Source organism: Nomia melanderi, chromosome 2 (genome assembly GCF_051020985.1).
Source record: "Nomia melanderi isolate GNS246 chromosome 2, iyNomMela1, whole genome shotgun sequence".
NCBI lineage: Eukaryota > Metazoa > Arthropoda > Insecta > Hymenoptera > Halictidae > Nomia > Nomia melanderi.
The window spans coordinates 3155814-3171225 of NC_135000.1; the positions used below are offsets into that span (position 1 = coordinate 3155814).

Genomic DNA, 15412 nt, shown 5'->3' on the forward strand with positions numbered 1-15412 from the left:
CTTGTATTCGTTTTAGATAAACATATATATGTGTATATTACAAAGAGTTTACTGATAGTTCTGTTAGATATATATAGTTCTATTATTTTTACTAGGTAGAGAGAAAAAGATAATGCAGGAACAGGTGCAAACTGTAGCAGAGTAGGGGTACCTCGACTGCGCAAACGCATAATAAGCGCGTGTCCTTATAATCGCCGCGGTTTTACAAATTTTTTGCAGTTATCAGTGGTTTTACAGTGCACTATGATGACTTTTACCTGTGCATATCTGCTTTAGATTAAACTTTTTAGCTGGTAATAACGGTATGTGTTGCGACCGTGTTCATCCAAGATTTCGCCTTCATAAACATCAGAAGATTAAGAACAATCGTGTAATCATATAACACCAAAGAAAGCAGGGAACATAAAATTTGGATAATCTGCATCGTTATAAACAGGAAAAATCTGTGAGATAAAAAATCCAAGCATTCACTTTCCGCACAGTGGAATACAAGAATTTTCAAATCGATTCTATACTCATCACTCAAATGAACATTTGGAGAAAATTGTTTGGTAAATATTTCCTGAACTTCACAGTTCTGTACCAATTTATTACAGATTTTTCGTAACAAATAATTTCGATATTTCATTGTCAGACAAGTACCTATTGGCCACAAATACAGTGAGCTGTGGTTTGATGATGGCTGCAGCAGATATGATTCAACAACGCAGCGAACACTTGAAAAAGAGTAATAAGTATCTGCCAAAGGAAACTTCTGCGGTGGCTGTATCTTCACAAGAACAACAGCAACAGTTCGATGACGCTGCCGACTCAGACAAGTATGTGCACGATTTTATTAGAACTAAAAATATGACGGCCGTGGGTCTGGTTCAAGGCCCATTTCATCATTGGTTCTACATGGTTTTGGATAAAGTAATACCTGGTAGAACCGCATTGTCCGTTATTAAAAAAACGTGTTTGGATCAGTCAATCGCCAGCCCTACTTGCTTAGGCATATTTTTTATTGGACTTGGCGTGTTGGAGCGTCGGAAAATCGAAGAAATTTATGAAGAATTGAAAATAAAATTGTATGATACGTGGAAGGTATGTAGTTGATACTTTAGGAATAAGCTTTATGTATTTGCGAAAGTAATTTTGATGATATATAGAAAATCCAATAAAATCCTGATAATATAATGAAATATAAATTGTATTTTAAAATTCAATTAAAAATTAAAAATTATAAAATATATTATAATTTATATATATAAAATTATAATTATTTAATTACATATTTTATATATTATAATTTTGATTATATAATTTTTTTAGGTGGACTGTTGTTTTTGGCCTCCAACACAGTGTATCAATTTCTTTTTTATACCCTTCCGGTATAGAGTTCTGTATACGAATTTTATGACAATGATCTACGATATTTTCTTGTCATACATGAAATATGTAAGTGCCTGCATTCTCGACAATTATTTTTAGAATATACGTTGACGATTGTTTCCTTTACAGGATCACCAGTATCAGTAATGTGAAATCTCAAGACTAGTCTGTGTCCGTTTAGTGCCCCTTATTTCACTTTCAATCGCGCATAATCAATAACTTACAAAAAGTGTGAGAAACAAAATGTTTTGTTACTCCATAATTATTATTTGTGTTATTCAATTTCGTTATCGCGTTTCGAAACCTTTATTGTGCTTCACAGTTCGGTACATCTAACTGATAGGATTAAGCGTCTGTGTGATTAGCGTTGTGTGCAATAGAACGAAAACGATATTTTCATTAATAAATCGTTGAAACGTGTTAGCTCTGGAGAATCTATTATTGGAAAAATATTTTTACAGGTAAATTAATATTTAAAGTTTATATTATTAATTAACATTTAAATATTAAATATTAACGCGAAACAAAGTTTTGAAAAATATTTTCAGAAATACATTAATATTTGAACTATTAATATTTAAATCTTACTAATATATTTGTAAATTAATATTTGAACTATATTTCATACTTTAAACGCTGATTTGTTTATATAAAAATACTAGGCTTATAAAGGCTTATAAAAGGAAATGCAATAGGTGTACGACCACGTTTGACGCTAAAACAAAACAGTCTAAAGTAATTATTTTCAATATGGTATTTGTTAGAAGAAAACATAGAAGTCAAGAGTATTTTTACTTGATCTGAGTATGAATACCGGAGAAACATACGTTTTGCAATATAATGAAAAATATTGATCTTTTCGTTCTTGTTCGCTCGAAGTACAAAACTTTGGAACATTATCAGCACACGTTTGTTTTGACGCTGTCGCGTATTATAGTTGGCGTCAAAGTTTCGAAATTTATCGGTCTCGTGAATCCAAATGATCTTTATCAATACTGTTTTATCAACATGTCTATATGCAACCTCGTGTCTGATGCATCCAAATGGAATTTTTAATCGCTTTCTTATCATATGTGACAACCATCCATCGAACGGAAATTGTTTATTAGGGTTGATAGCTTTTGTTTGGCTTTCGGCGGCGGCGGGATTACGTGTTCTAAGCTTCCAGTCGCCAACGAGTAAACAGCGATTGTTAAATGTAAATACAAATAGTAAACTGTGTAAAACAATAAGCAAGATACCTTGCACACATTCCTACATTGGAACTTCCATAAGGGAAATTAAAACATTTGTACATGTACTCAATACGTATTAGAAAATTGGAATGTTGAGTATTAAAGTGAAAGTAGTGCAATCTGTAATTAGAATTAAAATGTAATTGATGATAGCAATGGTCCTATCAATCATGCTTGCATTAATACTTGGATTTATCATTTTTAATGCAAATGACTCATTTTTTATTCGTATAGAAAAAGATTTTCCTCTTTCAATAAAAATTCCATTTTACATGTGACGCAATAATTGGAACATTATTATAGAAATCGATAGTTCAAAATAAACGTGTTTAAATAATAATACAAATTTCATGGAGCATATTACATGAGTAAAAACTATGGAAATAACACATCTTATATAAATAACAGAAATTTAATGAACATTTGTTTTATTTAATTTTTTAAGATTTGATTGTTTAGGAAATGGAGGGAGATCCAACATTCGAGCAATGCCAAGGTACACTAACCCTGGAACATATAATTAATGTGACAATTTAAAATTTGATCAAAATAAAATGATGCTCGAGCCTAATTGAAATTTAATTAAAATTTTAAGTATGCTGCACATTAAAGTCTTACTGCTATCAACCGTTAAGTTACATTCTAGACAATTTTAGTCTTAATTAAATTTCTTTGTTTAAATGTGAAAAAATGAATTACCAAATCCAATTGATTGTATTATAAATTTTCCATAATTTCTTTGGACCATATCCCTTGCACAGTGCCCCATGTACAAACCACACATAGTAAAACATATACCACCAATCATTTTACATTCTATACAGTCTGTGTTTTGAACGTTGTTTACTATGCTTCTGTCGTTTTCCATTTTTAGTTAAAATTGTGTAACCCGATATTCACAAAATATTTACAGAAGAAATTTCGTGACGCATTCCTATTAAATTGTTGTCACATAGGTTATGTTTGAACTGTCATGCAGAATAGTAGGTAATAGTATATAGGTACATGTAGGTATTTTTATAATGAAGTTAATCGAGATCGAATATTTGAAATCCTTTTTTTATTTCAATAATACAGGTTACAAGGCGAAATTTTATTTTGATTTTTACGAAAATAATAGAAACATATATTATATCTCGTTTAATGAAGATAAATTAAAATATTAAATATTTAATTTTTATATTTCAAACATGTTTTATTGGTTAAGGATGTAGTAGTATAAAGTGTTTAAACTAACTGTAATCTATAATAATTTATATCTTCAACTTAGATACTAAAAATTTGACAGAGTATAAAAAAATAGTTTGACTGTATTTTGTACATTTATTTAATTATTATTTAATCTGTTGTTTTATTTTAATGTAATCAAATATACAAAGTATAAGTCTGCAGATTTTTTACATAATTCTGACCATTTTTCTCTTACTTGTTTATCAAAAATTGAATAAATAAAGCTTTGTTAGTTGTAAAAATTGTAAGAAGATTGAAACTCTCTGATATTTCTTTTTTATCATTTACTCAATGAGTTTTTTCACTTTGAAGAAACGCCTCAGGTATAAAACCTGGCAAGTGGAGAGTACACATAACCATAATGTGGAAAATATACTAAAGTGGACCACTCGAGCGTTCGTCGCCTCTAAAATTTCAGAAAATAATCATTATTTACAATTTGTCTGACTGCAAAATTACAGTGAATATTTCGTGTTTTACCGTTAGTGTCTCTCATTTCTTCTTCGTTCAACTTCATCCGAGCAAAGTCCAAAACAATTGCTTCGGACAAATCTTCCAATCGTTTCAATTCGACTTCAGAAGGTTTCAGTTTAGCAGCTTTACCTACCTATTAGTAAAAAAAACAAAAAAGGTCTCATCATTTAATTATTTTGCTGTTGTGAACACTTGAATGTTAAAAACTTAAAACAAAACAAGATTTAATTAATCAAATGAGTGTAAGTGTTCAATAACTACAAAAAATAACAGATATTACGTACTTCAAACTGTGTTAGAAATTATATTTAATTACATTAAGTGAAACATAAATAAAAATCACTGAGGGAGTGTAATTAATGTTTTGATAAGATTGGCAATTTTTCGAATGGGTGATGATCTACAGCAGTTGATAAAAATGCGAGCGAAATACAACTGTAAACACTCGATTAATTTTTTAGGTATTTTCCAAGTTCACAAATTCATTTTCTATTTCCATAAAATGAATTGGTTGTAAGAACTTTTGAAATACCCTGTTGAACTAACTGAAATCAAAACCCATGCGATTGAAACCTACACATAAAACAATTTCTCTACATTACCGACTGTACGCCCATACAAGCCACATATAGAAAAGAAAAGAGATTAAATATCATCAGATAGTTTTACAAAATTGACTGAATAGTTCAAGGACTGACAATCTATAATATGTATTCCACATTTCACCCATGTAAAAATGTGACAGATTGCCAACTCCTGTTAATTATTCAACAAATATGTTCTGTTTTTCCAATTAGAAGCCTATTAATAAGTTTCTTGATATTATTGCTTAACATATCGCTATGTATAAGAATCTTTACATTAAATAGGCTTCTCCAAGTAAAAGATCAATAATGAACCAAATATGTTCAATGAAAATAAATCGATAACAGAACATGTAATAAAAAGGATAATTTAATACATACTAATACTAAATGTGTAATAAAAGAACTTACTTCTTCATAACTTTTTGCTTCAATGCCACGCTTTGTAGCTAAATAGACTTCTTGTTTAACCTGTTTCATATCTGAAAGATTTTAATCATTGCAGTTAAACTATAAAGTTAAACTATATCTGTAGAGATGTATAGACATACTGCCTGAGAAAGACGGCTGTATGGCATGTGCCATGAAGCAAATTTCATATGTGTCATATGTCTCCATAACAAATGTAAATTTGAACCCTTTTCCATGAGGTATGTTATCATTTTTGGAAAGTACTTCCGATTTAGAATCTCGAATCTATTGAAAAACAGATTTCGAAACTTTAAATTAATAAAATATGTATATATCATATAGTATACATATATCAATGATAAAATATTTTAACTTTTCATGATGTAATGGGTAAATCTATTGAAACTAAAAGGTGACACGCGTCAAATGAGGTTAGTCGAACATAACCTTAACATGTAAAAGATGTTGAACTAAATAAACATTTGCCTAACACTTACAATATATTCGGTTTTAACACCCGGCGTTTCAGAGATTTCGTATTCTCCAATGACCAAAACATGAGCTTGTGCTTCCTCTTTTAAACATTTCACCGAGTTCGGTTCAAGATAGAACCTAACAGAATTTGCATATGCGAGCAAGGAAACGAATATCAATAAAATGCTTCGCATGTTTAAAATATTTCTTGTGATCACGGCGAATAATTTCAAACAACGATCGCGTGAATTAAACGAATGTTAAGAAAGAACTGTCATCATATTGATGAGTTGGCAGCCATTAAATATTTTGGGCGGGTCACGTGACGTGTCGAGAAACACGTGTATACCACTTTTAAGACTTATATTCGACCGTTTAAATATTCCTATAATATAATATTTATTTCTATAATATATTACTTATAATGTAATACTTAGTGGTACATAAAATACAATATTTTTCCGATAATTCTGAAAACTATGGGGTGTGCGGCCAAATTCTTGTTAATAATTAGGACCATTCGATATTCACACTCATTGGTTGAGAGTCTCAGAAAAAGCAAAATAAATACATAAATAAATATATTTGTTGCCGCTAAATCACGACACAACTGCTAACAAACTTAACGTTGTGTATTATCGGTAACGTTGAGTGCGACACCGAAATGGTAAGGGGGTCGTGTGACAAAATTTAACATTGCATGTTATGTCTATTCTATACTTTAACTGTGATTGTAGATACTGGTCGGTAAATGCTTGTATTAAATGTCAACAATTTTTGAACGCGATGTAATCGAAGAAGCGTTTGATACATGTTTTTAATAAATGGGATTGAAAATGAAGAATACTTGTTTAAAAATGAACGTAGGTAGATACAGATAGCAAAGTTGTTTTTATTGTAGTAATGATAAAATATAATTTTCATAGTAGGCTTCACGTAACCTAACTTTGGAAACTGTATATGCTTTTTTTCTTCTATAAATACGTGACTTTTTAACGTAAAACAAGGATTTATCCGTTTGCGAGTTTCTTATTTATCTTGTTGTGAAAGTGTACATATATAATTTAATGAAGATGCAACGAACAAATTTACCTATCGTCCCTATGCAGCTTGACTCATCCATAGCTATTAAAATTAGCATGGGTGGATCTATGTTCCAAGAAAGAACACTAATGGGTAGATCTGATGTGTGGCACAAGGTGAGAATTTTAAAGGGAACTCAATATGACAAAGAAACCGTGTTGAAAGCTATATTGAATGCCATTGAACCAGCAGAGTTGGTACCTGTTAAATATCAAGCCATTGGAGAGGATACGTATTTTCTGGCACGAAACTGTGCTCATGCTTTAGACAAACTATGCAAGACTAACTTGATAATCAAGAATCCAGAAGGAGATCCGTTGATTTTAATAGTGACATTAGGATTTGCATCTATTCATGATTTGAAACTAAATCTTCAGCCATTGCTTCTTGCAGCACTGGCTAAGAAATATGATCCCAACAAGAAGAGCTTAAATTTGGAACAGTTCCACAGAGATCCTGACATGTCAAAGACTGTCTATTGTCCTCTATCCCAACAAAGAACATTCAATCATGTTATGAAATTAACAAAGACTGCTATTGCCACAGTGGAAAACCTAAATCTTCAAAAAAATGAACTGTTCAATCTCTCTCCTATAGAAGTTTCTGGTTTGACTTCCATTAAATATCTAGATTTAAGGCACAATAATTTATATAATATGGAGGTTCTTGCCCCACTGAAAAGTCTGTACATATTGAAACTGTGGCTGGATGGGAATCCTCTCTGCGAAAATTACTCAAAACCAAAACAGTATATAGAATCAGCGAAGAAATATTGTCCTAATCTGATCCAACTGGATGGTGTTTATGTTAAAACAACTGGTCTACCTGTAACCTACATAAGGTACTTAAAAAACGAAACCAGGGAAGATCTAGTCAATAAATTCGTCACGCATTTTTTTAACTTGTATGACCATGGCGACAGAACAATTCTCAGAGGTTTATATCATAAGAACGCATTTTACTCTATGTGCTCGAGTATTCCTCCGGCCGTAGCTCATAAAAGGAACCTCGTTCAATTCACTGCGTGTAGAAACTTGACAAAGAATGCGGATCCTACTAAGAAGAGACAACACCTTTACTTTGGCCAGGACAATATCCTGGGTGGGTTGAAGAGATTACCAAGATCCTATCACGACAAAAATTCGTTCGTTTGCGACCTGATTTACGATGATGGAAAATGTATAGTTATCTCGGTCGGTGGTTTATTTAAAACCATGGGTAATGTTTCTCAAATTCTATCATTTAATAGGACGTTTGTATTACTGGCTGGAGCAGACAATGAGTATAATATTTTAAACGATCAATACTTTGTCGAGTTGACCATAGAAGAAATTCCACCAAGCAGCATTGAGACCAAGATCTCATACGAGGAAATAGTACCGACGTGCTTCAGTTCCACCGAGAAGAAAGAATTATTGCACAAATTTTTAGAGACAACCTCATTAAATGACGAATGGTGTCATACGTACTTACAGGAAGCTAAATGGGACTTGAGAAAAGCGATTTCAAATTTTATGAAAGACTACAAATCAACGACGGTACCGGCCGAAGCATTTTCAACATAGTATTTCATATATTGTTTTAATTATAACAAACTGTACATTGAATGAAAACTGTATGTTAAGATTGTAAATACTTTGATGAAATATATTTTCACTTCTTGTAATTATTGTAATTATCTCCTTGTAATAAAATAATTTAGATTCGTATCGTATGTATTATGTTATTCTCTGCATTACCGGCAGCCGCTATTTGTAATAGATCTTACGTATGTGCCGTCTCAGTCGTGCAGAGTTCGCTAGCATATTTTTTGACGATATCCGTAATTTAGGATTGCAGACAGAAAATTGTATTAAATAGTATGTCTGTACGGCTCTTATTTATATCAAACTCTTAATCGTGGAACGTCTAATTTCATTCGGATATATGTATTTAATTAATTCTTACGCGGTTTCTTGGAAATTCAAAATTATCAGAAAATAATTTAATAACCAATATAGTTTTATTCTATTCGTCTTACATAGTACTTGAACTAATTTTTGTAGATTTCCTATCAGTTTTGATAAACAATACTATCGTTAGTACAATTTCTAGAATCCCACATTTCTTTTAATAAAAATTTATAAATATAAATTTGTACAATAAAAATTGCATCTATCGTTTCTGAGTTCTAAAACTATTAGGTGATTATACATCAGAAAATAATTTAGTGACACATGTTAATACATTTTCAGAAATTCATTTTTGTCAAGGTATTCCAATGCAACTTTAAACAACTGTCAAATTTAATGATAATGCCAAAAAGATATCTTCAAACTCCACCTGAGAAAAAATTGAAAACAGTCAAAGACTCTGTCAAATCAACCAAGAACGTGACAATTTCTACTGAACATAACCTCGACAAAGTCACTACTTTTCTTAGCAATATGCAAACTGAAAAGCACGATGAAAAGGTTTTAGACCATATTAAAACAGTTCCAGAGATTAAAGTCGCCCATTTAGACACACCTACTAAATCGGAAAATGACAAGAAAGAATACAGGTGATGAAAAGGTGCATCGTGTAAAGTCTTTCTGCTTTCTTCACATTTTAATGATTTTTCATTTTGTTTAGGGTAATTAAATTAGAAAATGGATTGACAGCTTTGTTAATCTCGGATATGCATTCCCGAGCCTCTCAAAATTGTAATAATGAAACAGAAAGTAAAAGATACAGTTACTACTTTACTTCAACATGATTTTATCACTTATATATTAATTATTAATATTTGTTACTTACCAGTGAATGCAATAGCTAGTGACAATGAGAGTGAAGAAGACAATGAAGATGATGAGACTGAAAGTGAGGGCGACGATGATGATTATGAAGATGATGATGATGATGATGATGAGGATGATGATGATGATGAGGACGATGAAGATGATGCAGAAAATGATCAAGTTGAAGAACATAAAATGGATTCAAAAAAATCCTCTGCTCGTCGTAAACAGTTAATAAGAGAAGAAAAAATGGTATTTTCATTCTAAATATATAATTTAATGTATATTTAATACAAATATATGTACTGATCATATTCTTAAAGTACAGTTACAAACATTTTTTATATAGGCAGCATGCGGTTTATCTGTGGGTGTAGGCAGTTTTAGCAATCCTCCAGAAATCCCTGGTTTGGCACATTTTTTGGAGCACATGGTCTTTATGGGATCCGAAAAGTATCCTGAGGTATTGATCTCAAGCTTAATAATTAAAAAATTATTCATAGCTATATAAGTATATTATACCATGCATGATAATTTCCTACTGTACCCATATGATTCTCATTTTCTAATACTAAATACTATAGCCATTTGCATTTATGTTTTGCAACTGAATTTAGAAAGAGTTAATGTTCAGTGACTTTGTAGGAGAATGACTTTGAAGCATTTATCAAAAAAAGAGGAGGTTCAGATAATGCTTCTACTGATTGTGAAGTAACAACATTTTACTTTGAAGTTCAAAAAAAGCATCTTTTATCTGCTCTTGATCGATTTGCCCAATTTTTTATTAAACCCTTAATGAAAAAGGACGCTATAACGAGAGAACGTGAAGCTGTAGAAAGTGGTACGTATTAATATATCAGAAATAATTCCTTCAAAAGAATGGAAAACAAAATTAAATTTATTCTATAGAATTTCAGATGGCCTTACCGTCTGATGTGTACAGAAAAGAACAATTGTTTAGTAGCTTTGCAAAACCAGATCATCCTGCCACAAAATTTTCATGGGGTAACTTGGTAACATTACGCGACAATATAGAAGACGATAAATTGTATGAACAATTGCATAAGTTCAGGGAATATCATTATAGCGCTCACAGAATGACCCTTTCCATACAAGTGAATATATTCTACCAACTTATAATTTAATTTTGAATGGATGAAATGTTAACTGCAAATTTCTACAGGCTAGACTTCCATTAGACGTATTAGAAGATTATGTAAAACAATGTTTTGCAAATGTACCGAACAATGGGTTACCTCCAGATGATTTTACAGTGTTCAAAGGAGCAGATTCCTTCGATACACCGAGTTTTCGTAAAATCTATAAAATCAAACCAACAAAAGATATTTGCAAAGTATACTGTCCCTCCTTTACTTTAAGAATTCTTTAAAAAAATGTTGCCTACTAATTGTTTTCTGAATTCTGCAGGTAGAATTAACATGGGTGATGCCACCTATGCACGACTTGTACAAAAGTAAACCACACCATTACGTTTCACAGATCGTTGGATACAAAGGAAAAGGTTCTTTGATCAGCTATTTAAAAAAAAAGATGTGGTGTTTGGATATTAACAGCGGAACCGACGAAAGTGGTTTCGAGCACAGCTCCATGTACGCATTGTTTAATTTATCGTTAGTGTTGACCGAACAGGGACACGAGCATCTACAAGAAGTACTGGACGCTGTATTCTCTTATATTAAAATGGTGCGTAAGGAGGGACCCCAGAAACGAATATATGACGAAATGCATAAAATAAGAGAAACGAGATTCAGGTGAATACACATATAAAGAGTGGATTGTAGTCTACGAATGAAAATTTTCTCCTTCAATGATTTTGAAGTGGCTCACTTGATTCGACGTCGACTTTAATGGACGGAGAACACTGAAAGTATTGCTTTCAGATACATGGATGATATACCACCAGTCGACTATGTGGAAGATTTATGCGAGAGTATGCATTATTATCCTCCTCAAGATTATATAACTGGTGGCCATTTATATTTCGAATACAATCCCGAGGCTATACAAGTATGTATGAATTACTTGATCCCGGATGACGTGAACATTATAATTTTTAATAAGAAATACAACGATGAAGAATTCGAGAAGATTGAGCCATGGTTCAAAACTAAATACACCGATATGGAGATACCGAAAGAATGGATGGAACGCTGGCGTACCATAGAACCATTGCCCGAGTTCCATTTACCGCTACCGAATATTTTCCTTGCCGATGATTTCAGTCTTATCCCTATACCATCAGATGTTCCTAAGTATCCCACAAAAATCTATTCAGATGAAATAGTTGAAGTTTGGTATCGACCTGATCCAAAGTTCCGTCTACCTGAATGCTATATGTATTTTTATATTATATTACCTTCGATTACTTATTCGCCTAAAAGGTAAAGTTTCATAAATATCATGTAGCTGTAGTAACATTCTTAAGAAAGGACATCATCTAGAGGCGTCCTAAATATGGGTAAACTTTAGGAATTTTTTTTGTTAATAACCATGAAGCGAAGACTTCTAATTTTTTCTAGGTGTATAACTGTAATCTTTTGCTTTATATTTATATTTTTTTCTAAGCCAAAATGTTACAAAATGTTGGTTGACACGATTGCAAACAACTGAAATATCTGAAGACAAACATTTTTGTAGGTTTATAAACGGAAATATGTTATCTAAAATATAGTGTACAGATTTTTCGATATTTCAATTATTTCATTTTTTATAAATATTTGAAGTTAATTTTTAGGGGTAAAAACAGGTTTTTGCACTTCAAATGCTTGCCATTTCCATAATAATTAAAATTTCGAAAAATCCATAGGCTACATTTTAGATAATATATTTCTGTTTATAAATTCACGGAAATTGTTATTTTCGGATGTTTCAGTTGTTTGCAATTAAGTTGATCAAGAATGGATGCTTTAGGAAAAGGGGTAACACTTTGGTTTAGAAAAAATATAAATATCAAGCAAAAGGTTACACCCAGAAAAATTCAGAAGTTTTCACTTAATAATTATTAACAAAAAAATTTTTAAAGTTTACCAACATTTAAAATGTCTCTAGATGGAGCTCCCCTTAATTTAACTAATGTGCATGTGCTCCTTACAGTGCCGCTTTGGCAGACTTATTTACCTCAATATTGAGGCAACTGTTAGTAGAAGAATTGTATCCTGCAATTGACCTAAATTATGAAATTTACACAAGCGACAAAGGTATTGCTGTTAAAGTGAGTGGATTCAACCAGAAACTGCCGGTAAGTTGATACACTACATTGCACTGTTTGCGTTATAACTCTTCTTTACAAACTATCCGTTTTCAGTTATTATTATTCACTATAGCAAGGTACATTGCGGAGTTTCCGACACTCGTGACAAAAGAGTTATTTGACATTATGAAGGAAAAACAAATTAAAGATTATTACAACAGATTTTTAAAGCCTAATAAGCTAGTGGAGTATGTGGCAAATCGTACAATTTTACAATCACTAAAATAAATCAAATATTTTGATTTTTATAAATTGTTTTAGTGACGTGAGGTTGTCAATTTTATTGTTGGTTCATTGGTCGGCTACTGACAGACATATGGCTCTCAGCGATGTTGAGTTCGAAGAGTTTCAGAATTTTGTCAAGTACCTCACCAATCACGTTTACATCCAGAGCCTGGTGCAGGGTAACATGACAAAGGAAGATGTTATTAAAAATGTGCAGGAATTCATTAAGATACTGAAATGTGGACCAGTATTGCCTAATACTTTGCCTCAGATCAGAGTTACCCAAATACCAATGGGTTCTCATTGCTGCAAAGTAAGGAATTTCAATGGAAAGGATGTAAATTCTGTTATAACAAATTACTATCAATCTGATGTAGCGTCTATTAAATTGTTAATCATCATTGAACTTATTATTGTAAGTGCAAGATTCATCACCATGTATTGCATTGTAATTTAAAATTACAGAAACTAATGTGCTTTCATTTATAATTAGATGATTATGGAGGAGCCTGCTTTTAATCAGCTGAGAACATTGGAGCAACTTGGCTACGATGTCTTCTGTCTTGTCAGGGAAACTTTTGGAATACTCGGATATTCTGTTACAGTTCAGACTCAAGCAGATAAGTATTCAACGGAACATGTGGATAATAGGATCGAAGCATTTTTAGAGCTCATCAATAAAATTCTGAAGGAAATGACGGAGAAGGAATTTGAGCTCATAAAGGAGACATTGACAAAAGAGAAGCAATGCGCTGATATAAGTTTAGAGGAAGAAGTTAGCAGAAACTGGGCAGAGATTGTGACAGAAGACTATATGTTCGACAAAATTGAAAGGGAATTAGTTATGATAAAACAGATCAAACTCACTGACCTCTGTGAATGGATGAAATCTCATACCACCAATGGAAGCAATTTAAGGAAGTTAAGTGTACAAGTTATTGGAACTTCTAAAACAACAGAGAAAGAAAGTAGTGACAATGTTGACTCACGTATAAACAAACAAGAAAGTAAGTGTAATAATATACATCAAAACAAGTCTATTTTGTATTCCTACGTCATTCCCATTAAAAAAAATAATACTGAAAGAGGTCATACAATTTCTAATGGCTTTTCTATTTTTCAGGCAATTCGGAAGTAGAGAAAACTGGAAACAAGAAGTATCCGTTTAGTTATATTGCCAACATGGAATGCGAGGACGACACGTGTTCAACAAATTACATCACTGACGTACAAGAGTACAAAAGCAGACTGTATAGTTATCCTATACATCGCACACTGCCTTCTAATATAAAACTCAATTAAATTAATATACACACTAATATCTAACCTGTTAACTGTGAAATTTAATTTCAGAAATCTTTGATAATGCTTACAATGAAATTAAATAATGAAGTGTATGCTCGTATAACACAGACCAAATGCACCTATAATATATTCTAACAAAAAGCTAAAGCAAAACGAAGAAGAATTACACGTTTATCTGAAAAAATAAATAATTTATCATTGACAGAATTAGTATCATTTTGCTTTTAAGATGATATGTATACACGTCGAATGCAGTTAATTGGTTAACTCTGTTTAGCAAACAATAAAATGAAATAAAAATGAAATTCATATTACAAACACCATGGTCTGTTCCATTACCAATAATATTGTTCTATTTAATACACTTAACCTTCTTATAACACGATGCTCTGAAAACACGATTTTGATAAAATAAAATAAATTTAAACAACCTTCACAAAACATGAATGTTCCACCATTACTGTTTTAGACTGTGAAAATACTGTTTACAATACGTAATGGAATTAAATAACTGTTTCATAGGAGGATGGACTGTGTTTTCAAATGATTAGATCGAGTTAGATATTTAATAATTACTTGTAATTATAAATTTAAATTTTTAGAAAAAACAAAATAGCTTAGAATATAGACTATCAAGCAAACATATAAGGCAGCAAAAGAGCGAGAGTATGAAAATAAAGTGGAAGCGAATCTTAATGATACAAGATTGTGTTCATTTTTTTATATAGTTCTTTTAATTGTATTCAAGACATGACAACACGTTTCAATAAATCATTATTAACTTCCGAAAATGTCAGCCAACCATCTCAGAGAACCTCTCACACGAACAGCTTTCTTACAAAACTTCATTGAAAGTTTGTTTCCTTTATTTCCGAACCGTGCAGTATTTGTCCTGCAAAGTTTTTTTCATTTTAACAGAGGATCTGTGAAACCTTAACCGTTCTACTTTGCATCTGTGTTGTGTAATTGCATTTCTCTTTTTTCAATTTT

General features: G+C 31.7%; 4 protein-coding genes and 1 long non-coding RNA gene across 12 annotated transcripts; 3 read left to right on the plus strand and 2 right to left on the minus strand.

Moving 5' to 3' along the window:
- The first annotated feature begins 101 nt into the window (after positions 1–101).
- On the plus strand, positions 102–1648 carry LOC116425876 (mpv17-like protein 2). Of its 2 annotated transcripts, XM_031974137.2 has the most exons (4): positions 102–551; positions 635–1083; positions 1312–1437; positions 1501–1648. In XM_031974137.2, exons 1-4 carry the CDS (start codon positions 527–529, stop codon positions 1516–1518), a joined length of 618 nt encoding a protein of 205 aa, XP_031829997.1. In that variant the 5' UTR covers positions 102–526; the 3' UTR covers positions 1519–1648. The 2 variants fall into 2 exon arrangements, with proteins under 2 accessions (XP_031829997.1, XP_031829996.1); XM_031974136.2 differs by lacking the exon at positions 1501–1648 and having other exon boundaries at positions 1312–1470.
- LOC143176893 (uncharacterized) lies at positions 1172–3605 on the minus strand. The gene is made up of 2 exons (XR_013001391.1): positions 3306–3605; positions 1172–3113 (listed from the first exon to the last, which is right to left on the minus strand). It is a non-coding gene; the product is annotated as an uncharacterized LOC143176893 (long non-coding RNA).
- Positions 3606–3884: 279 nt separating this feature from the next.
- bai (transmembrane emp24 domain-containing protein bai) lies at positions 3885–5973 on the minus strand. Its single transcript, XM_031974135.2, has 5 exons — positions 5803–5973; positions 5446–5590; positions 5306–5376; positions 4317–4443; positions 3885–4242 (listed from the first exon to the last, which is right to left on the minus strand). Exons 1-5 carry the CDS (start codon positions 5971–5973, stop codon positions 4121–4123), a joined length of 636 nt encoding a protein of 211 aa, XP_031829995.1. The 3' UTR covers positions 3885–4120.
- A 63-nt stretch (positions 5974–6036) lies between these two features.
- On the plus strand, positions 6037–8570 carry LOC143176837 (nuclear RNA export factor 1). Of its 2 annotated transcripts, none has more exons than XM_076374189.1 (3): positions 6037–6446; positions 6517–6642; positions 6706–8570. In XM_076374189.1, the coding sequence occupies exon 3, from the start codon at positions 6847–6849 to the stop codon at positions 8425–8427; it is 1581 nt and encodes a 526-aa protein (XP_076230304.1). In that variant the 5' UTR covers positions 6037–6446; positions 6517–6642; positions 6706–6846; the 3' UTR covers positions 8428–8570. The 2 variants fall into 2 exon arrangements, with proteins under 2 accessions (XP_076230304.1, XP_076230307.1); XM_076374192.1 differs by having other exon boundaries at positions 6889–8570.
- Positions 8571–8644: 74 nt separating this feature from the next.
- On the plus strand, positions 8645–15213 carry LOC116425867 (nardilysin). 6 transcript variants are annotated; one of them, XM_031974109.2, is made up of 15 exons: positions 8645–9045; positions 9115–9404; positions 9476–9564; positions 9644–9873; positions 9971–10084; positions 10267–10462; positions 10531–10736; positions 10805–10975; positions 11050–11393; positions 11523–12023; positions 12736–12880; positions 12947–13080; positions 13154–13532; positions 13611–14124; positions 14241–15213. In XM_031974109.2, the coding sequence occupies exons 2-15, from the start codon at positions 9151–9153 to the stop codon at positions 14417–14419; spliced, it is 3456 nt and encodes a 1151-aa protein (XP_031829969.2). In that variant the 5' UTR covers positions 8645–9045; positions 9115–9150; the 3' UTR covers positions 14420–15213. The 6 variants fall into 6 exon arrangements, with proteins under 6 accessions (XP_031829969.2, XP_031829971.2, XP_031829970.2 ...); XM_031974111.2 differs by having other exon boundaries at positions 8645–8939; positions 9097–9404; XM_031974110.2 differs by having other exon boundaries at positions 8653–8721; positions 9097–9404.
- The last annotated feature ends 199 nt before the right edge of the window (positions 15214–15412 follow it).

What these genes read in the sequence shown, in the direction of transcription:
- LOC143176837 (XM_076374189.1), top strand. Translation starts at nt 6,847, where the DNA reads ATGAAGATGCAACGAACAAATTTACCTATCGTCCCTATGCAGCTTGAC.
- LOC116425867 (XM_076374175.1), top strand. Translation starts at nt 9,079, where the DNA reads ATGTTAATACATTTTCAGAAATTCATTTTTGTCAAGGTATTCCAATGC. An exon ending in GATCCGAAAAGTATCCTGAG is followed by an intron (nt 10,085 to 10,266) that starts GTATTGATCTCA and finishes GTGACTTTGTAG; the next exon opens with GAGAATGACTTTGAAGCATT. An exon ending in TCATCATTGAACTTATTATT is followed by an intron (nt 13,533 to 13,610) that starts GTAAGTGCAAGA and finishes ATTTATAATTAG; the next exon opens with ATGATTATGGAGGAGCCTGC.
- LOC116425876 (XM_031974136.2), top strand. Translation starts at nt 527, where the DNA reads ATGAACATTTGGAGAAAATTGTTTG. An exon ending in CATTTGGAGAAAATTGTTTG is followed by an intron (nt 552 to 634) that starts GTAAATATTTCC and finishes TTTCATTGTCAG; the next exon opens with ACAAGTACCTATTGGCCACA. An exon ending in AATTGTATGATACGTGGAAG is followed by an intron (nt 1,084 to 1,311) that starts GTATGTAGTTGA and finishes TAATTTTTTTAG; the next exon opens with GTGGACTGTTGTTTTTGGCC.
- bai (XM_031974135.2), bottom strand. Translation starts at nt 5,973, where the DNA reads ATGCGAAGCATTTTATTGATATTCGTTTCCTTGCTCGCATATGCAAAT. An exon ending in ACAGCCGTCTTTCTCAGGCA is followed by an intron (nt 5,377 to 5,445) that starts GTATGTCTATAC and finishes AAAATCTTTCAG; the next exon opens with ATATGAAACAGGTTAAACAA. An exon ending in AGAAATGAGAGACACTAACG is followed by an intron (nt 4,243 to 4,316) that starts GTAAAACACGAA and finishes CTGAAATTTTAG; the next exon opens with AGGCGACGAACGCTCGAGTG.